The following is an 18,805-nucleotide window of genomic DNA, read 5'->3' as shown; positions in this document are numbered from 1 at the left end:
TTTATTATTTCATGCAAGTCTATCCATGTTTTCCTAATGTCGTTGAGTTCATCATTTCTTAAAGCACAACATATATTTTTAAATGAATGAACACATAATATCATTCTTATCCCTATTGTAATCAATGTTAAAGAGGAAGGAAACTACACATGCATCACCACCTTTATAAACTTCCAGGTTCATTCCTTGGACCATCAAGCTTCTAATGAAATGGCTTTCTGATCAATTAAGTATTTACATTAATGAAATCTAAAATGGTTATAACCCTTATAAAAGCTTTGTCCAATGCTTAAGAAACAAAAATAAAGAGAAGATCAAATAAAGGGTTTTCTATAAATCAGATGTTTCTTAAGAGGAATATCATGGCATATTTCCTAAGAGAAATACATGGATATGATGCTAATAATAGGAAAACCTATGTTTAAATCTCAGTCTCCGACACACTTACTAATTTAGAGACCATAAGCAAATTGTTGAACCTCTTTGATCCTCGGACAATTCTCTAAGTCATAATGTAGATGATAAAGATAGATATATGATCCAAAAATTCCTGTGTTGGTGAAATTGAATGTTGGTATATAAATGTAAATAGGCCAGCCTTTGATAACTAAGATATCAAGAGCTGCTTTTATTTATTCAGTTTTTAGGTTTTAAAAATATCTTATTGCTTCCACCTAGCACAATGTCTTGCATGTAGAAGGCAATGTAGAATTTGAAAACAGATTTTTATTGATATCTTTTAATATCAAAAGTGTTTTCATCCGCAATTCTAGCTATTTTCTATAATGATTTTAATGAAAAGAAAAAAATTCAGCAAAACCAATCACTCTATTAAAAAAAAAGTTATAAGCAATGTTCAGATCCAGTACACACACACACATACACACAACCTTCAAGAAATAAGATGACATATCTTTTTCTGTATCTTCTTTGGAGCCAGGCTTCTTGTTCTTGATAATTTTTCATTAATTGTCTCATCTTATTTATCTCTTTTATGATGTTTGTATTTTCCATTTATATTGTTATATTCTTCTTGCATGTTGTTTCCTTAGCTCTGCTGTCTCCGCTTTGCATTGGTTTGTGGAATTCTTTTAATGTTTCTCGGTTGAACTATTACTTACATATTCCTTAAGTATACTTTTGTGTATATTGTGACACATTATCTTATCATCCTTTCCTCTCCTCCTTCCTTTAAATTCTAATTTAATATTCAGAGCAGCTAGCCCTCTATTAAAATGCAATAATACAGGGGTCAGGATTCATTGGACTTTTGCACTTCAAGAAGGTATGAGAGAAACAAAGAGTTTCAGGGGCTCTTTATTGCTTTGGAATAACAGCCAGCAAGGCTTGCAATGTGTCAAAGGCAAGTCTAAAGGAACCAAGGAAAGAACATGCCCTCCTCACCCCAAACAGTATAAGGAAATCTTTTTTTTTTGTCTCTCTCATACCTTTCCCTCGTAGGAAATAGAATCATAGAGTTTGAGAGTTGGTCATTTAGTCTGACCCACACGACAAAGGCATTCTCATTACATACTGTACACATAGTTGTCCAGTTTATACTTGATAACCTCTAAGAAAAGAGAAACTCTCCCCACTTCTACACTTGGACAATTCTAATTGTTAGGATATTTTCCCTGACATTAAGTCTTAGGTATCATTTTTGTCCTAGCAGAGGGATTCAATGGTTCATAAATGAGGGGACAGTAGGAACAGAGGAAGGATTTCTTTAGGAGTTTTTCCAGAACATATTGTGGACAGAAGGAAAGGAGCAGGAAAGAAGGAGAGACTGAATCTGGAAAGTCATTGTGGGAACAAGATTCTGAAAATGAGAAAGGATGAGTTAGATGGATGGATAGATGGATGAATAGATGGATGCATATATAGCTATATAAAGGCATGGATAGACAGACAGACAGGTAATAAATTTATTAAGAACTTGATATGGCAGAGACGGGGCTATGCATTGACATTACAAGTAAAAGCAAGCAACAGCCCCTGTCTTCAGGGAGCTTACATTCTAAGAAGGGAAAATAAAGCAGCTATACAGAAAAGTGGAGGATGATAGATTCATAATGGCGGCAAGACTGGAACATCCAGGAGGTACTATGGAGGCCTGGAACCAGGCAAGGTAAGGCCAAGCTGGCCTTTTAAAGCCTTGGATGGGTTCTGGAGTAGTCTTAATTTCCAGTGAGAAAGGAGTAAAAATCAGTTATAGAAGTAGAGAGTATCTTTGGTAGCACAGAAGAAGAATGTTTCTTGCTCAAAAGATGGGAATGAAGAAGAAAAGTACCAGGATGCAGAAAGAGTTTGAGCGTGATAGAAGACCCACTGAGGGAACTCACTTGCGATGATTTCCATTTTTTAGAAAATAGGACAGAGGTTCTATGTTAAGAATGAGGAAGGCAGGGATTGAATTAGAATTTTGAAAAGAATGGAAAGAGATTACAGAAACTGGACTTTACAAGGCATTCAAAAGAGACTTATTTGATCTTTCTGAGCTGCAGCAACTCTTACAAGGCACAGTTGCATAAGGGAAAGAATGCTTGATATGAGTGAAAGCACCATAGGTTCAAAATCCCAGTTCTGCCATTCTCTTTAGCTATGTGTCCTTGGGGATTTTATCTCTGAAGGTCTCAGTTTCTTGACTAAAATTTTGGAGTTTGATTAATGATCTCTACAATGCTTCAAAGCTCTAAATTTGTGATCTAAGAGTCAATAAGAGAATAATATAAAGATTCATAGGCATCAGGGAAGTGATCACCAGAGTTAAGTGTGACCTCTAACAAGTTACAAAATCTCTCTGCCTTCCTCATCCATAAAATGAAGGCTTGAACTAAATGATCTCTAAGTTATCTTCAAGGCAGAATAACTATCTATGTATCAAAGAATCTTCACAGAAATACAAGGCTGTGTAGAACAATATCCTCATTTTACAAATAAGAAATATGAGGCAAATTTTACCCGTCCAAATTTATACATGTAGTAAGTGAGTCAGAGTTTGACTTCAACTCCTGTAACTCCCAAGTTTTACTCTCTTTCCATTGTATATGTTAGATGCATATTTGGACAGGTGCGGGATTACATTCTGCTGCATATGGTTTAATTCTAGATCCCAACGAGAAAAAGCTTTAAAGGGCTTGCTTATGCTTCATTAAGTGCTGCATAAACAAACCTACACCTCCCCCTGCAATTCTGGAGCTGTTCCAGTTGCCTTTTCTCTGATAGTCATCTCTTCTGGCCAATAGAAAGTATCACATTGAAACAATAAGAAATTCAGAGAGATGCCCTACTAGTTTTTCAGAGATCAAATGGTAATGATTTTATCTAAATGACAAACCAGTAAAAATGCACTTTTCCCTCCAGCAAAGATGCTGAAAGAAGGAGGATGGAAGAGAAGGAATATAATGTTATTTTCTTTAATGAACTATAGCAACAATAACTCATCTAAACAAGTTTCTTCTAATTCTCAAGGTTATCTGGCCCATATATTCAGTAACAGATCAACAATGTGAAACCTTCATTTGAGGTGATTGCCACTTAAAATCATCTTTTCGGTCTGTCCCTGATAGATGGGCAAAAAGCTGCTTCTTTGAGCACCATCTCTTAATAGATCACTTACATGAAATTAACAGTGAAATTTGAGGGATGGACCAGACAGAACAAGATAAATAAATTAAGGTTCAGCTAGGTGGACCCAACTAGCTTTATAAATCTAGGCAAATTACTTAAGCCTCAGTTTCCTCATCTGTAAAATGGAATTTATAATAGCACCCACCCCACAGGGTAGTGCTAAGGATCAAATGAAATAATATTTGTAAACCACAATTCGTGGCACAGAAGTACTGTATAAAGATTAACTATTACTATAGTTAACTAAGAAATTGTCCCCAATAAAAATAAATTTCAGTCTTTTAAAATGGAGATGTTTAGGAGCCTAAATTTGCAGATTCTTGTTTCAAAGACAGCTAGGTTAGTAGATCAGGGTACTGGACTTGGAGTCAGTATGACTTTGTCTTGGGTACTTGCTAGCTATGTGACTCTGGACAAGTCATTTAACATCACTTTCAGTTTATTCACATAAGAAATAGGAATAAAGATAGCATGCTCCTACCTCATAAGTTTATTGTGAGGATTAATTGAAATGTGTAAAATGCTTTACAAGCCTGAAAATAAATGCTAGTCTTTAAAATTATATTTGAAAAACAAAACACCTTATTTTAAGAAAATGTATTTTTCCTCCTGACATAACCATTGTTGGTGGTGATCCTTGTCCCTCTATTTCATCAATCTATACTGAATAAGAGCTGCTTATGATTATAAAGAGAATGAAAAGAACAAAGTCAATGACTACCAGTAGCTCCTGTGGGTTAATATGAGCCTAGAAATCACAGTTTGTACCTGGTTAGTAATGAGTAAAGAGGATAAATTGTTGCATATGTGAATTATTAACCAAAATGGACACCTTAACTTCCACTAATACTCTATTCCATTGGTTCATTGAGGCATGGAGGTGCCTCAGGATTCTCAAAAAGTTATACCACTAAAGGACAAACTTGGTAAACCCTACCAAAAAGTGTGTTGATAAAGGCTTGGCAACAGGTTGTATATCTAAAAGAGAAGCTGATCACCAGAAACCTGTCTGATGGTCAGATGATTAAAAAAAAATTTCAGCCATGGTAACTCACAGAGACCATCTAAAAAAGAGCAGAAGGATATGATCTCTCAGTGAAAAGAAAATCATGGTTCCTTGAAGTATTGAAATCTGTAATATTTGGGAGAGAGCATAGCAAAGTGGAAAGAACACTGACTCTAGAATTAAACACTTTGGGTTTAAATCCCATATTAAGGAAGCATTTATTGTCTCCCTGGGCTTTAGTTTCCTCCCTTCTGAAAGCATTGGCCATCTTAGATGTCCCCTAAAGTGCTTCCATTTCTAAATCTATAATCTTATGATTTTAACACTTTTGGAGGGGTAGAGATTACTTTAACCTACTGCTTTACCAGGAGTAGAAGCCAATAAAATATTACGTTAATACTTTCAAATAGCACCCAAAATTGCTTTTATCGCTACAAGCACTGAAAAGTCTACATACACAGATGACTTCAAAACCCCCCCCCCAAAAAAAAGATGCATGGAAAAGACCATGTGTTTCATACCAGTGATTTGCCCTTGAATGCTAGGATAGGAACTTATCTAATTTGAAAGAAAAGAATTGGATGACTTGTTTTTGGAACCTAGAGTCATGTCTGTGGGAACATGCTTGTACTGCAAATTACCCTGACAAGTGGATTTGGGTTTCCATTGTCCTTGCTCGAAACTGACCATAAGTATTTAAAATCGAGTACACATACATGGAAAAAGGAGCAGGAAGGAAAAGACTGAACCCAAGGAATATTTGTTTTATTTACTCTTGCAAAGAGTGATAGAGACTAAAATGTTAGATTACTTGGATCAATCTTTGATCTTATGGTTTGGGGGATTTTTGCCATTTGTATAGTTTACAATTCCTTTCACATTATACCCTATGCAGTTCTTATTCATACTTAAACCCAGTGAAGGTGGGAAGGGATGGGAGGGGAAAATTGACCTATTTTTAAAAATATTTGCTATTTTTTTCTATCATTACTTATCAACTAACAATCACTAGTCATTTGTTAAGCATTTAAACATCTACCAGATACTAGTAGGTGCTTAAGGCAAAATAATACAAAGAGGGATACAAAATCAAAATAATAGCTAGAAACAGAGTGGGTTTTTAAGTTTATAGATTATTTTGCATGTTATCCCATTTGATTTTTACCACCACTTTATAGATGAGGATACTGAAGCTGAAAGATTAAATGACTGGCCTAGGGCCATATAACTAGTAAGTAAGTATTTGGATAAAATTTGAACTCAGGTCTTCTTGAACCTGAAGTCCAGTGCTTTAACCATTCTGTGCCTTGGCTGCCAAAAAATGAAAAATCCCTATTCAGATGGAACTTGGAGTCAAACTAAAATGAGAAGTAAGTATAAGTTGGTTTTAAGAGTTAGGAAGAAATGGATTCAGAGCTGCCCTCTAACACTCATTCACCTCGTGACTATGAACTAATCTCTCTCTGAACTTTGGGCAACTAAAATTTATCAACCAATTTGTTGGATGTACAACAGTCGGTTGCAAATGTGAATCTGAAAATCAGGATGGAGATTAGGGCTGCTTAAAAAGATCTGAGAATCACCATCTTAAAGATGGTCATTGAATTCAAGAGAGAGGAGAGGAGATCACTGAGCAAAAAGATATAGAGGGAGAAAAGAAAACGGCCCAGGACAAAGTCTTGATGGACACTCATGTTTCTTGGGCATGACATGGATGAGGATTTATACTTAATCATAGCAATGTTACTGGGAGCCCCCAAGCTTGCGTGTGGTCAAATAAATATTCTTTCTAGTCATGCCCATGCAATGGTATAAATGATACAAAGGTGTCAGAGATCATTTGAGTAATCATTCTGGATATGAAGAGTAGGATAAGATAGAACATACAATTTTAGATAATTTCCAGAATCATTTAGCATTGTGGGGTAGGGGGAAATCAAGCATCAGTATGACTAAGAAAAATATAGTAATGTATATGTATATTTTTACAATTCCAAGTATTCTGAAAGAAGAGGTTTCCTCCTTCTCACTAATTCTTTACCACCACCCCCCACCTTCAGAGAACATATAGGTCAGACAAAAATCATATTTACTCATAGGTATAGGAACATGATGTTCATTGAACCCTATCTCTTAATGGAATTTTTATAAAAAAAAAATTTACCATTGAAATGAGTAGGGGCTGTGTAATAGAAGGAAGATCAGCTGCTTGCTTAATCTTTTCATTCCAGTATTTGTAGAAATAAGCTAACCTCAAGAAGTTTTCCCAGAGGCTATGGCTAGTCACATGAAGCTTAACAATTTACTCATTGTACTTTCTGCTAAACCCTGGTTTTGGCAGGGTTTGGCATCCGTGTTCTTTGTTCTTATGCTTTATTGAGCTTTATTTCAAGCAACTAGATCAATTGTACTCGTGGTATATTTTTTTAGGTCTTGAAATGTTATCCATAGTGACATGGAACAATTCTCTAAGCTGGCCATGTGGCTGTCTCTAAGGTAATAGATTGTGAACTGACATACTTTTATTTCACTTGTTAATATTTTCTTATGTCTGAATTTACTTCGGGGAAGTGGTGCTTCTGAAGGGTGAAAAGTCAACTTTCTATCAATCCTGAAATGTTTTTCTTTTGGGAGGAAGCTACAATTTACTGGTTAGTGCTAAGAGTCTAGAGGACTGGATATATTTCTGCAAATAAGTGTGGCTCATTGCAGAGGGAAGGGGATTTGTCTTAACTATTGTAGATTTGGACATAAGTCCTTTGTGTGTTGCCCTTTTTGTAGGGTGAAATCAAGGCTTTTCTATATATAATCATTGGATGGTATCTTTGAATGCTTATATGGAAACTGAGAATTTCTTTCACTTTTTCTCTAGAGACCTAAACTCAAGCTATATTCTTTGGAAAATATGAGAGAGAGAGAGAGAGAGAGAGAGAGAGAGAGAGAGAGAGAGAGAGAATGAATATCTATGAAAACAAACCTAGTTTCATGTAAAACCAGGGCTTGGAGTTACAGGCAAGAGGATTCATGCTATGGTCTGAACCTCCAAGTCCTGATTCTTTGATCTTTGCTTGTTCAGTTTGGTCTAACCCAGGCTAAAATAATTTTTACTAATTAGTAGTTTCAGTGTAGGTGCGGTTCCTTAAATTTAAGTACAATCATTGAAATTCATTAAATTATAAAACCTTAAAAATCACCTTATCCCTTGGAATAATTTTAGCAGGGAATACAATGGGAAAAATGATGACTTTTTTTAACTTCAGTTATCTCCTTTGGCAATTTTTGAAGTCTAGGATTAGGATATTTTTAAAAACTTGATATTCCTAAAGCCTAGTCCTGTAATACTTTGTCCACATTAAGCACTTAGTAAATTTTTGATAATTGAATTGCACTTAATGACTGTCAGTCTATTTTGGTGCTTGAATGGAATACTTCCTTAATTATTTCATCATCATCATAATAGCTAGAATTTATTTAACTTTGTGGTTCACAAAGCACTTTAAAATATTTCTCACAACCATCCTGGAAGGTAGATTCTATTATTACCCCCATTGTACAGAAGAAGAAATAGGCTGGGGGGGGGGGGTGTTAAGAAACATATCCAAGACCACAGAGCTGATGAGTATCGAGGTCCAGATTTTAACTCAGATGTATCATGATTCCAATCTAGCGCTCTATCTACCTATCCCTTCTGTTTCAAGTGTAAGTTTATTTTTTGTAGGTGGAGTATAAGTTCCTTGAGGATCTCTCTCATATTTTTCTTCTGTATCATCACAGCACCCCTCATGTTATTAGGCACAAAGTCATTCAGACAATCACTGATTTAGTAAATGACCTTAAAGGCAAGTAGCATACATAGTTTCTTTCTCTGTCAAATGAGAAATCTGGACTAAGTACTCTCTGCAGTTGATGTCATAAAATCAGCAGGAATTCTCAGTTGACTGGATATGAGAAAGGTTAAGGGAGTGTGAAAAATTGATGATGATTCCGAAGTTGTGAACCTGGCTGGCTGGCAGCGTTGGGGTGCCCTCAATAGAAATAAGAAACCTGGAAGAAGAGAAAGGATTGGAAGAAAAATATAGATTCTCATTTAGGCTATGTCTATAGGACATTCAGTTTCAAATGTACATTATGCAGTTGGAGATACCATTCTGATCCAAGCCCTCATCACCTCATCACCTCATGGCTGGGCTATTATTGGTTAGTCTCTGTGCCTCAAATCTCTCTTTACCCCAATTCAATCTTCACTCAGTTATCAAAAAATCTTCACAAGTTTGATCCCACTACCCTTACTGGAGTAAGGGTAATTTTTTTTTTTTTTAACCAGACCAAATCTTTTGTTTTACTTTTAAAGTCCTTCCCAGTTTTCCATTTTTTTATACCTGAGTCTGATTTCCTTACTGTTCCTCATCTCCAACACTGTTTCAGAAATGTTCATGACTGCTCTCCCTCTTCATCTATAGCTCTTTTAGCTTTCTACAAGTCTCAGCTAAAGTTCTACCTTCTAAAAGAAGGGGCAGAAACAAATGCATTTTTTTCCTACTGTTTGGAAAGAGAAGATAGATATACTGTGACAGCTTAAGTGGATACAAGTAGAATCAAATAAAAGTTTATTACAGATATGGTAATGGCATGTATATAGACATTAAAGAGCAAGCCAATATAGAGAAAGATTGAAGATAGAAGGAATGAGAGGCACTTGATCACAAGTGTAAGTTGATGGAAGAAAAGGGAGGGAATAGGAATGAAGGCCTGAGTAAGGGGATTGATGGTCAGGCTTGATGAGGAGAGTAGCTACCTCTTCATCAGAGATTAAAGCTAGAAAGAATTAGGAATCCTGAGATCATAGAATTAGGGAGAAGTTTCTTACTAAAGTGTATGCATAGGTCCTCTGCTGAGTGAGAAGAAGGGAGGGATGGTATGTGAGACTTGAGGAGGAAGAAGAGAGTTGGAAAAACCACGGTATGACAGAGAGTAAATTAGAGAAAAATAAAATAATTGCCAGTTAAGGCCATTATGGCCCAAATTTTTAGTAGCCTTAGACAATATTCTAATGATGAATGCATCTGTAATCAGTTAGCAGCATTTAAATAAGAACATAGAAAGCAGATGATAAAAATAATTCAAGTTTAAGATTTGGAAGGCACAAATTAGATAAAGCAAAGGGTTTGGAAAATTGATAATATATGCTTAAATTGGTGAATACTCAGGTCAAAATTGGGAAGGAGAATAAAGCCAAAGCAAAAGGACTAGGAGAGCAATCAGGGTCACAGACTAGAAGTCATGGTGGGAATGAAGAATATCTTTAAGAAGAGTGAGAAACAGTGATGAATTTAGAATTAAAGAGCATTGGTTAAAATCTTGTCTCTCTTATTCTTTATGAGTCTGGGCAAATAGCACTCAACTTCTCTGAGTCTCATTTCCTTTTCTGTAAAATCAAAGTATTTACTAGATGTTCTCTAAGGTTCCTTCAAACTCTAAAAATATGATCCTGTGTTTTTCTCTTCCCATGGTCATCACTAGAGAAATTTCAGAGTTCTTGATGTAAATAGAACAAGGATGGATACTGGTGAAATCAAGGGTATGACCATCCATAAGAGTATCTGAATTAGCATGAAGGTATAATCCATGGAGGGTTAGGAAGTCGGTGAACTAAGGCAGTGGTTCTCAAACCTTTATTCTCAGTATCTTCATGTTGTTAAAAAACTATCGAGGATTTATTCAAAGAGTTTTTGTTTACATGGGTTATATTCATAGCTATTTACTATATTAGAAATAAAAAATAATTTTGAATTTGTAGATCCTCTGAAAGGGTTTCAGAGACCCCAACAATTCTCTGGACTATACTTTGAGGACCACTGAACTAAGATATCAAGATCCTGAAGAGGGAAATGACAGGTATCCTAAAATCCTCAAGTATAACAGGCAGGATTGGGATAGACAGAAACTTCCAGCCAGTTTCTGAACTCTTTGATAAAGAAGAGGGAATGACCTGGGATATTGGGGTACAGATTGATAATTCCTGCTGAGGTCTGGGTAGTTAGATAATCAGTTGGTATGACATGCAGAGGAGGGAAAGTTGCTGAATTGATGAAGAACAAGATCTGGAAGTGGAAGTGCCTACCTTCCTCCTTTGTTATCTAGGCGCTGAGAGGGATATTTAGGTATGGACAACATATGTTGTCACTAAGTAGAACAGGTGCAGATGACCCCCTAAGGGTATGTGAATAGATACAGATAAAAAACACATTAAGACTTAAGCCTGAAGTGAATACACTTCCTGAATATCAAAGTCTTATTGGATCAATAAGCATTCTTTGCGATCTTTCCTTAATGATCATTGGGCTCACCCTGGCTTGCTTTCTGGCACCACCCTTCCTGACATTGCTTATACTCTGGTTTATCTGGTTGCACCTCCTTATGAATGACTTGGTAGCTCAATTCCTGTGGGCTTTGGTACTTAACCACAAAGTAATGGACTCTGACAATTAAAGAGATCATAAGCAATTCAAGAGACAAGGAAATGTGGCACTATAAAAGCTTCCCATGTGTATGTGCAAATATAAACAGTACTTCTATGCATCTAAATCATGATTTTATTTTTTCCATATTCCAGCCATTTGGTGACAAATAAATTGACTCCAGTATAAAGCAACAGCAACAATAAAGTTGCCTGTAGAGCATTACACAGTACATTCGCAACTCACTAAATTCAACGAGCTGGTTTATTGTCAATCAGTTCAATACTTGGTTTGAATCATAAATTAACACCAGCAGAGTATTCATAGTCAAGGCATTCTTTGTTGCAAACAATCTGTGAATTAAACAATCTGTTTCACGTGTGCCATTTGAAAACCAAAGCTCTTTTTCTCCTTATGAGGGGAATAATCAGTTTACCCTGGGAAATCATGGCATTGAGATGAAAATCGCTTCATAAGGCCTCTGAAGAGATGGCATGTCTTTGTAGAACAATAACTGTGTTTTTGACTCAACGTGACTACAGTCGTTACTAGAACATAATAGGAGAATTGTTCCCTTCCCATGGTTATGTTTTGGGTTGGTGTTTTGGGATTTGGGGAGGGGTTTGCTAGTATAAAGAATTCTCTTTATTAAATATATTTTTTATTTATTTTGTTAAATGTTTCCCAATTAAATGTGAAAACATTTCTTACCCTTCATTTTTTAAAATTCTGAATTCCAAATTCTCTCCCTCCCTTTCACCCCATTCCTTAAGAAGAATTAATAATGAAAAATAGATCCACCTTTTAGTAGATAAATATATTCTCTTGAAATATCTGCCTTCTTCAACTGAATGTACCTTTCTCCCCACTAGTACTTTTTTTTGTTTGTTTAGACAATGTTGTTTGTCCTTTTTTTTTTTTTAATTATAGCTTTTTATTGATAGAACATATGCCTGGGTAATTTTTTACATTATCCCTTGCACTCACTTCTGTTCCAACTTTTCCCTTCCCTCCCTCCACACCCTCCCCTAGATGGCAGGCAGTCTCATACATGTTAAACATATTAAAGTATATCTTCGATACAATATATATGTGCAGAACCAAACAGTTTTGTTGCACAAGAAAAATTGGATCAGAAGGTAAAAATAACCTGGAAAGAAAATAAAAATTTCCCAGTGTTTCTTCTCTGGATGTAGCTGCTTCTGTCCATCATTGATCAATTGGAACTGATTTGGATCCTCTCATTATTGAAAAGGGCCAGGTCCATCGGAATTGATCATCATATACCATATAGTATTGTTGTTGAAGTATATAATGATCTCCTGGTTCTGCTCATTTCACTCAGCATCAGTTCATGAAAGTCTCTCCAAGCTTCTCTGTATTCTTTCTGTTACTAGCACTTTTTTATATGCATATTTGTGGGAGAGGCGGGATAATGTAGAATAGGGAATAAAGAACTGGGCTGAGGGTCAGATTGTAGATTGTACATGATTTGTACAATTGTATATTAATTGTATTTGTAGATTGATATCATGATGGCTTTCAGACTTTGCCTTTTTCCTCCATGCTTCCAGCCCCCTTCTTCCATTTGGGAATTCCTCCTAGAAGTCCCATTCAGAGGAAAGGCCTTCCCCATTAACGATGCTTCATGTGTTGTCTTCCCCTATTAGAAGGAAGTTCCCTTTTGCTTGTATGTTTATCCCCAGCACTTAGCATAGTGCCTATTAAATGCTTATTGACTGACAAACTGGCTCAGTGCTTTAGGAAACTCTGAAGACCATTAAGTTGAAGAGCAGTTGCAAAACTGCATGGATAGAATTTCTCCCATGAAAGTTCACCACATTAATGAATATAACAAGGATGGTTCCCAAACACACACACACACACACACACACACACACACACACACACACATACACATTTATAGGAACAAAGTCTTCACAGAACATCACAATTGGGAGGGACTTCAGAGTCTGTCTAAAACAACACATCTATACCTGCCCCCTGTAATGTAGCCAGAAATTGTCAAACACAGGTCACTCTGCCTTTGCATAGAGAACCCCAGTAACACAGAAATGACCATTTCTTGAGACTGTCCATTCTACTCTAGAACAGCTATAATTGTTATGAAGTTTCATTGCTTTGGCTACCTTCTCTGAACCTCCCGCACCCTCACCCCTCACCCTATGACCAACCTTGTTTATTTTATTAGATTTAGCTCTTCCCAAATTAAGTGCTCAGACTCTTGCCTGCCTTTGACATTTTAACTCTAAGAACACTGAAGGATGATATTCTTAAAGATATTCCACATTTCATTTATTGTTCCAATCTTTAAAAAAAATAACTACTGATATCTTTTATTTTTACATCACCTAAATTTCCTCTTATATCTCTGCCTTCCCCCTTCCAGAGGGACATCTCATATAACAAAGCATATTTTTAAAAGAAAAAGAAACTAACTTGATCTAATTTTATTCACTTCAAGTATACATGTTAATAAGGATATTTTGAACAAAAATAGAAAAAGGGGGCATATTTAGCAGTTTCATGACTTTTAAATGAAAAGCTGATAGGGAAGCATATCTAATTTAGTAAACTATTTTGAGGTTAGAAAGCTCCTTTAAGCTCTTACTGCAGGAAAACCACAATTCATTGCCAAATGAGGGAAGGTGGAAAAATTCTGCAAGGTCATCATAAATAAACAACTCTTTTTAAGCTCTTCCTATTACCCTTGGACACACAATGATAGTGCATAAGGCTTAGCCTCCCTACATTCAGGAATGCCCAAGTGTATAGCACATGGAAGCCTGAATATCATGAGATGTGGAGCCTAGTATTTTCTTCCCTATTGAGTGAATCGGGGATCTTCAGCCAATATTATTCTTTTGGGATTCTTCATGTATAACAAGGGAGTAATAGTGTTGATGCCCACCTGTATTGGGAGATCTTGTGATTCTAAATGATACTCAAAAGTCTCAATTGCATTTGAAAGCCTGGGAGGCACATTATAAAAACATAAAAACTGGGAAAGGAGGGAGAAGGAGATACCCACGTGTAGCTAGATGGCTCAGTAGATAAGAGTACCAGCTCTGGAATCAGGTAAACCTGAGTTCAAATTTGGACTTCAGACATTTAATATTTACTAGCTGTGTGACCCTGAGCAAGTCACATAACCCCAATTGCCTCACAAAATGAAGGGTTAACCAATCAAGGAGCATTTCTTGGATACCTACCAGGTACCAGATTCTGGAGGTGCAAAAAAATTTTTAAGGATCTTGAGATCTAACTTTGAAGAATGCTTCAAGAATTTGTGATTTCAGCAGCAAGCAGAGAGCAATCTATCCATATATGCAGAGACTTGAAGAGTTGCTATTTATGGAATTAAAAAATTTATTACTCTGCACAGATAAGTTGGTGACAATTCTTTCACTTAAGTGGATTTATCTTCAAATAATAGACACATACTCCATCATTAGTCCTCTCCTCACAGCCTTTCTGAAACATCTTACAATGCCTAGATTCCTTTAAATTCAGCTCAAGAATCAGTGCTTATGTGAGATCTTTCCCAGTTTCCCCAGCTGCTAATATTTTCCCCCAGATATTTATACAACATACATATATAATGTACATGTGCACACATGTGCCTCTCTGTGTGTAGGAAGTTATTTCCTACATTTTATGTATATGAGTTTGTCTAAATGCTGTTGAAGAGAAAACTTGATTCCCTCCTGGAAGGAGCTAGAGAAGGGACCACAAGACTGGCCACTCTGCTCTCCTCAGAGAGGGAATACTAGACTAAGATAATCTCTGTCCTGCACACACACATTTATCATGTGTCTACAAGAAATAATTCTTTTCTTGGGATAAAGTCATTTTTCTGGTTATTAACCCTTAAAGAGGAAAAGGTGTTCCAATCTTATTGAAAAGACTTAACTGCTTCCCATGATGCCGATTACACAAAAGATCATCACAAATAGTAAATAGCAAGTAAAGCCATTTTCCCCCTATATCAGAGATATTACATAGAATATATCAGACAATTCAAAGAATGAATAAGTTCTCCCTTGGGAATGAAATATTGAGATACCTGAAGTGTGAGAGTCCACTTTCACTTAAGGAAAAATTTCCTGAAGTCTTTTGGAAGATAAATTCAAATTAGGAACATTTTGAAGCTCCAGATTTCTCCTACATCTAGTGTATCAAAAGTCTTCTTCTTATTGGGTTTCCACCTAAAGAAGATCATGCTATGTCCGGTCTTGAAACAAGGAAGAAGAAATCCTCAACCAGTGAGGAAAGCCTTTTGCAAATTCTCCACTCTTGAACTCAGAGTGTCACATAAATGCACACATTTCTATTATAGAATGTATTCTAATATAGATTAGAGTATTATAGAATATTATATTCTAATATAGAATGTAAGCTTGAGGGTAAGTGTTGTTTCCTTGTTTTCTATGTACTATCTAAAACATTTGGTTTTTTGGTGAATGCATGATTTCATCCTTATAGAAATACAGAAAATTCCCTCTACCAGTGCCAGTCAGTACCAGCTTTTCAGCTTATATTCTTTGAGAGGTATTTAGGGATCTTCAGAGTTAGTAACTTGCCTCCTATCACCATACTACTATGTATTGGATGCAAAACTTTGCATCCAAATCTTCCTGCCTCTGAGGCTAATTATTTATCACGCCACATTGCCTCTGGCTGGCACATGCTTAATATATCCTTGTTAGTTGTTTACTAGCACCCACCAATGCTTATATACTTTGACTAGCCTTTGAAAACCTGGTGTCAACTGCACACCAAGATGTAGTCTTGAGGAGGACCCTTTGGTGAAATTTAACTTTACCATGTGATGAAGTTGTTTGAAAAGTCAGGATTCTATTTTAAAAACAAAAGCCAAAGTCCTATATCTTTAAAAATAAATCAAGTGAAAGAACTTTATATGTCCTCGGAGCTCTAATTTGAAGTTTAATTTGTTATCCATGGAATTTGTATTTATAGATAAGCTTTGTATGGCCAGAATTTTGAAGAATTGTCTTTTATTTTTTTAATTATAGCTTTTTATTTTCAAAGTCTATCCATGGATAATTTTTGATATTCACCCCTACAAAACCCTTTGTTCTAATTTTTTCCCTCTCTTTCCCTTCCCCATTCAACATGTAATCCAATATATGTCAAACATGTGCAATTCCTCTATACATATTTCTACAAATCTCATGTTGTACAAGAAAAATCAGATCCAAAAGGGAAAAAAATGCAAGCAAACAACAACAAAAAAGTGAAAAGGCTATGTTGTGGTCCACACTCAGTTCCCACAGTCCTCTCTCTGGGTGTAGACGGCTTTCACAAAACCACTGAAACTGGTCTGAATCAATTCATTGTTGACAAGAATCACATCTATCAGAATTGATCATCATTTAATCTTGCTGTTTCCATATAGAATGATCTCCAGATTTTCTTTATTTCACTCAGCATCAGTTCATCTAAGCCTCTCCAGGCTTCCTGCTGATTGTTTCTTACAGAACAATAATATTCCATAACATTCATATACCATAATTTATTCAGCCATTCTCCAATTGATGGGAGTCCACTTAGTTTCCAGTTTTTGCCTCTACAAAGAGGGCTGCCACGAACATTCGTGCACATGTGGGTCTCTTTCCCTCCTTTAAGATCTTTTTGGGATAGAGACACTGTAGAGACACTGCAGAGTCAAAGGGTATGCATAGTTTGATAAATCTTGGGGCACAGTTCCAAATTGCTCTCCAGAATGGTTGGATAAAGACAATGAAGATATGTATGTATATGTATGTACGCATGTGTTAATACTTTTATAATAATAAAGTACTTTTTGGGTTCTGTAATCTTTTTATAGGCTTGTTTAAGCAAGGAGCAGCTCCATGGATCAAGGATAAGTGTTTCCTGTGGCCTGTCCTGGACAGCGTCCAGCCAAATAGGAGTTTCCATCAGCCAACCACCTCTCTGTGGCCTTACAGAGCAAAGAAAGAAAAATGAATCGACTGAAGAGCAGCGTGAGAGCGTGCTTCTTGCCTCCTGTGCCCTTCTTAATAAGCCTCTTAGCAACTCTTGCTGCAGCTAAGAATATAACTAACAGCACTTTAAACAGCACGGACATGGTCTTGGGATCCATGCCTGTCATTATTGCCCGAGTGGACCATGTGATCGTCAAGGAAGGGAAAAGTGCCTTGATCAACTGTAACATTCACGGCATCCCTGACCCTCATTTCAAGTGGTATAATTCCAATGGCCACTTACTGAAGGAAGAGGATGACCAGGAGGGCACGGGAGGAGGTAGGACCGAATGTTATATTAAATTTCATGCATTCTAAATAAGGTCTTGGAAGCCAAAGCACTGCACAAAGGCTGTTTTTATGCTGTCTTCTTGTTTTATATTTTCTCATGAGTCAGAAAACATATGGGAGAGGGGGAAACAGCACTGACCGTACACAATTGGGAGGGGGCATGGACACACCGTATGAAGGGTTGCACGGTTCTAATCTCACTTTTGCCACTAACTGACCTCTGTTGAATTCTGGGGCCTCGGCTATTCCAGCTGCAAAATAAGGCAATTATATCAGATGATCCTTCCAAGGTTGCTCTCAGCTCCATAAAACTATGATTAGCCTGTGTTTGAAAGCAGCAATCAGTTCACCTTTTGTCTGTCATTTAAAATGACAAGAGTGTAAATTACACACTGACTCCTACAAGGAAGCCCCCTTTCAGCCCAGTTTCCTGATCTGTGTAATAGCACTTACCACACAGGATCAAATGAGCCCTCTGCAAACAGAAGAACTCTGTGCACCTCTTAAAGCACCATATGAATTTGAGTGCTCACGTTATTATTCATCACAGCATATCCCCAGACGCTATCCATCGCTATCACACGGGAGTCTTTCCACTCTTTGCTATCTGAGACTGACTTAAATTTCCAGATAGCTTCTTGTAGAGGGAAGGAAGATGCAACAGCCAGAAAGATAGCAGAGGAGAGAGCGTTTCTTAATGAGCTAGATTTATTTAGGGCATTTTGTGGCACTGCAAGTCCCTTAGCACACAGCTTGCTTCAAGAGTGTGACTAAGGCCCAAGGGAGAATTTAGCTCCTCCAGCTGGGTTCTTCTGCTTTTGTGTGGATAAATCTTGTTTAGGGCGTGAGAGGTAAGTAGCCAATAACAGAAGCTAGCATTTAGATAGTCCTTTAAGTCCTTTGTGCCTATTGCCTCAATTTATCTTTACAACCTGTGAGGTATTAAATCTCCCTATTTTACAGATGAGTAAACTGAGGCACAAAGCTGATTAAGTGTTCAAAGTCGCATAGCTAACAAGTATCTGAGCTGAGATTTAAAATCAAGTCTTTGTTACATCAGCTGTGCCACCAAGTCTTGGTATTGTGCTAAATGGTAATATAGAGGACCCCCAAAAGTGTCTCATTTGCAAAAATGAAGAGACCTAGATCTTGGAGGGGAAGGGAAGCCATTCTCTCTTTTAATTATGTACCATCTTCTATTATGCTATACATAATCTGTTCATACGTATTTGTTGTATGTGCAACCAGGGCCATCTCCAATCATCTTAATCTATATTTCGCCACTGGACCCAGGTGGCTCTGGAGGGGAAAGTGAGGCAGGTGATCTTACATAGCCCTCCTTCACTTAAATCCAATTCACTTGCGTATCATGGCATCATCTCCCTGATGTC

At 36.7% G+C, this 18,805-nt stretch overlaps 1 protein-coding gene and 1 long non-coding RNA gene across 3 annotated transcripts in view; one reads left to right on the top strand and one right to left on the bottom strand.

Moving 5' to 3' along the window:
- MFAP3L (microfibril associated protein 3 like) overlaps window positions 1-18,805 on the top strand; it is a 66,955-nt gene that overhangs the window by 15,359 nt on the left and 32,791 nt on the right. For both annotated transcript variants that reach the window (XM_051965991.1, XM_051965990.1), the window contains exon 2: window positions 16,967-17,403. In XM_051965991.1, the coding sequence (XP_051821951.1) occupies window positions 17,103-17,403 (301 nt within the window). In that variant the 5' untranslated portion in view covers window positions 16,967-17,102. The remainder of the gene's footprint in view (window positions 1-16,966; window positions 17,404-18,805) is intronic.
- LOC127540971 (uncharacterized) overlaps window positions 1-18,805 on the bottom strand; it is a 154,912-nt gene that overhangs the window by 132,767 nt on the left and 3,340 nt on the right. The window lies entirely within an intron of this gene.

Source organism: Antechinus flavipes, chromosome 6 (assembly GCF_016432865.1).
Source record: "Antechinus flavipes isolate AdamAnt ecotype Samford, QLD, Australia chromosome 6, AdamAnt_v2, whole genome shotgun sequence".
NCBI lineage: Eukaryota > Metazoa > Chordata > Mammalia > Dasyuromorphia > Dasyuridae > Antechinus > Antechinus flavipes.
Note: the sequence above shows the minus strand (reverse complement) of the source record. Positions and strands in the feature narration are given on the sequence as shown.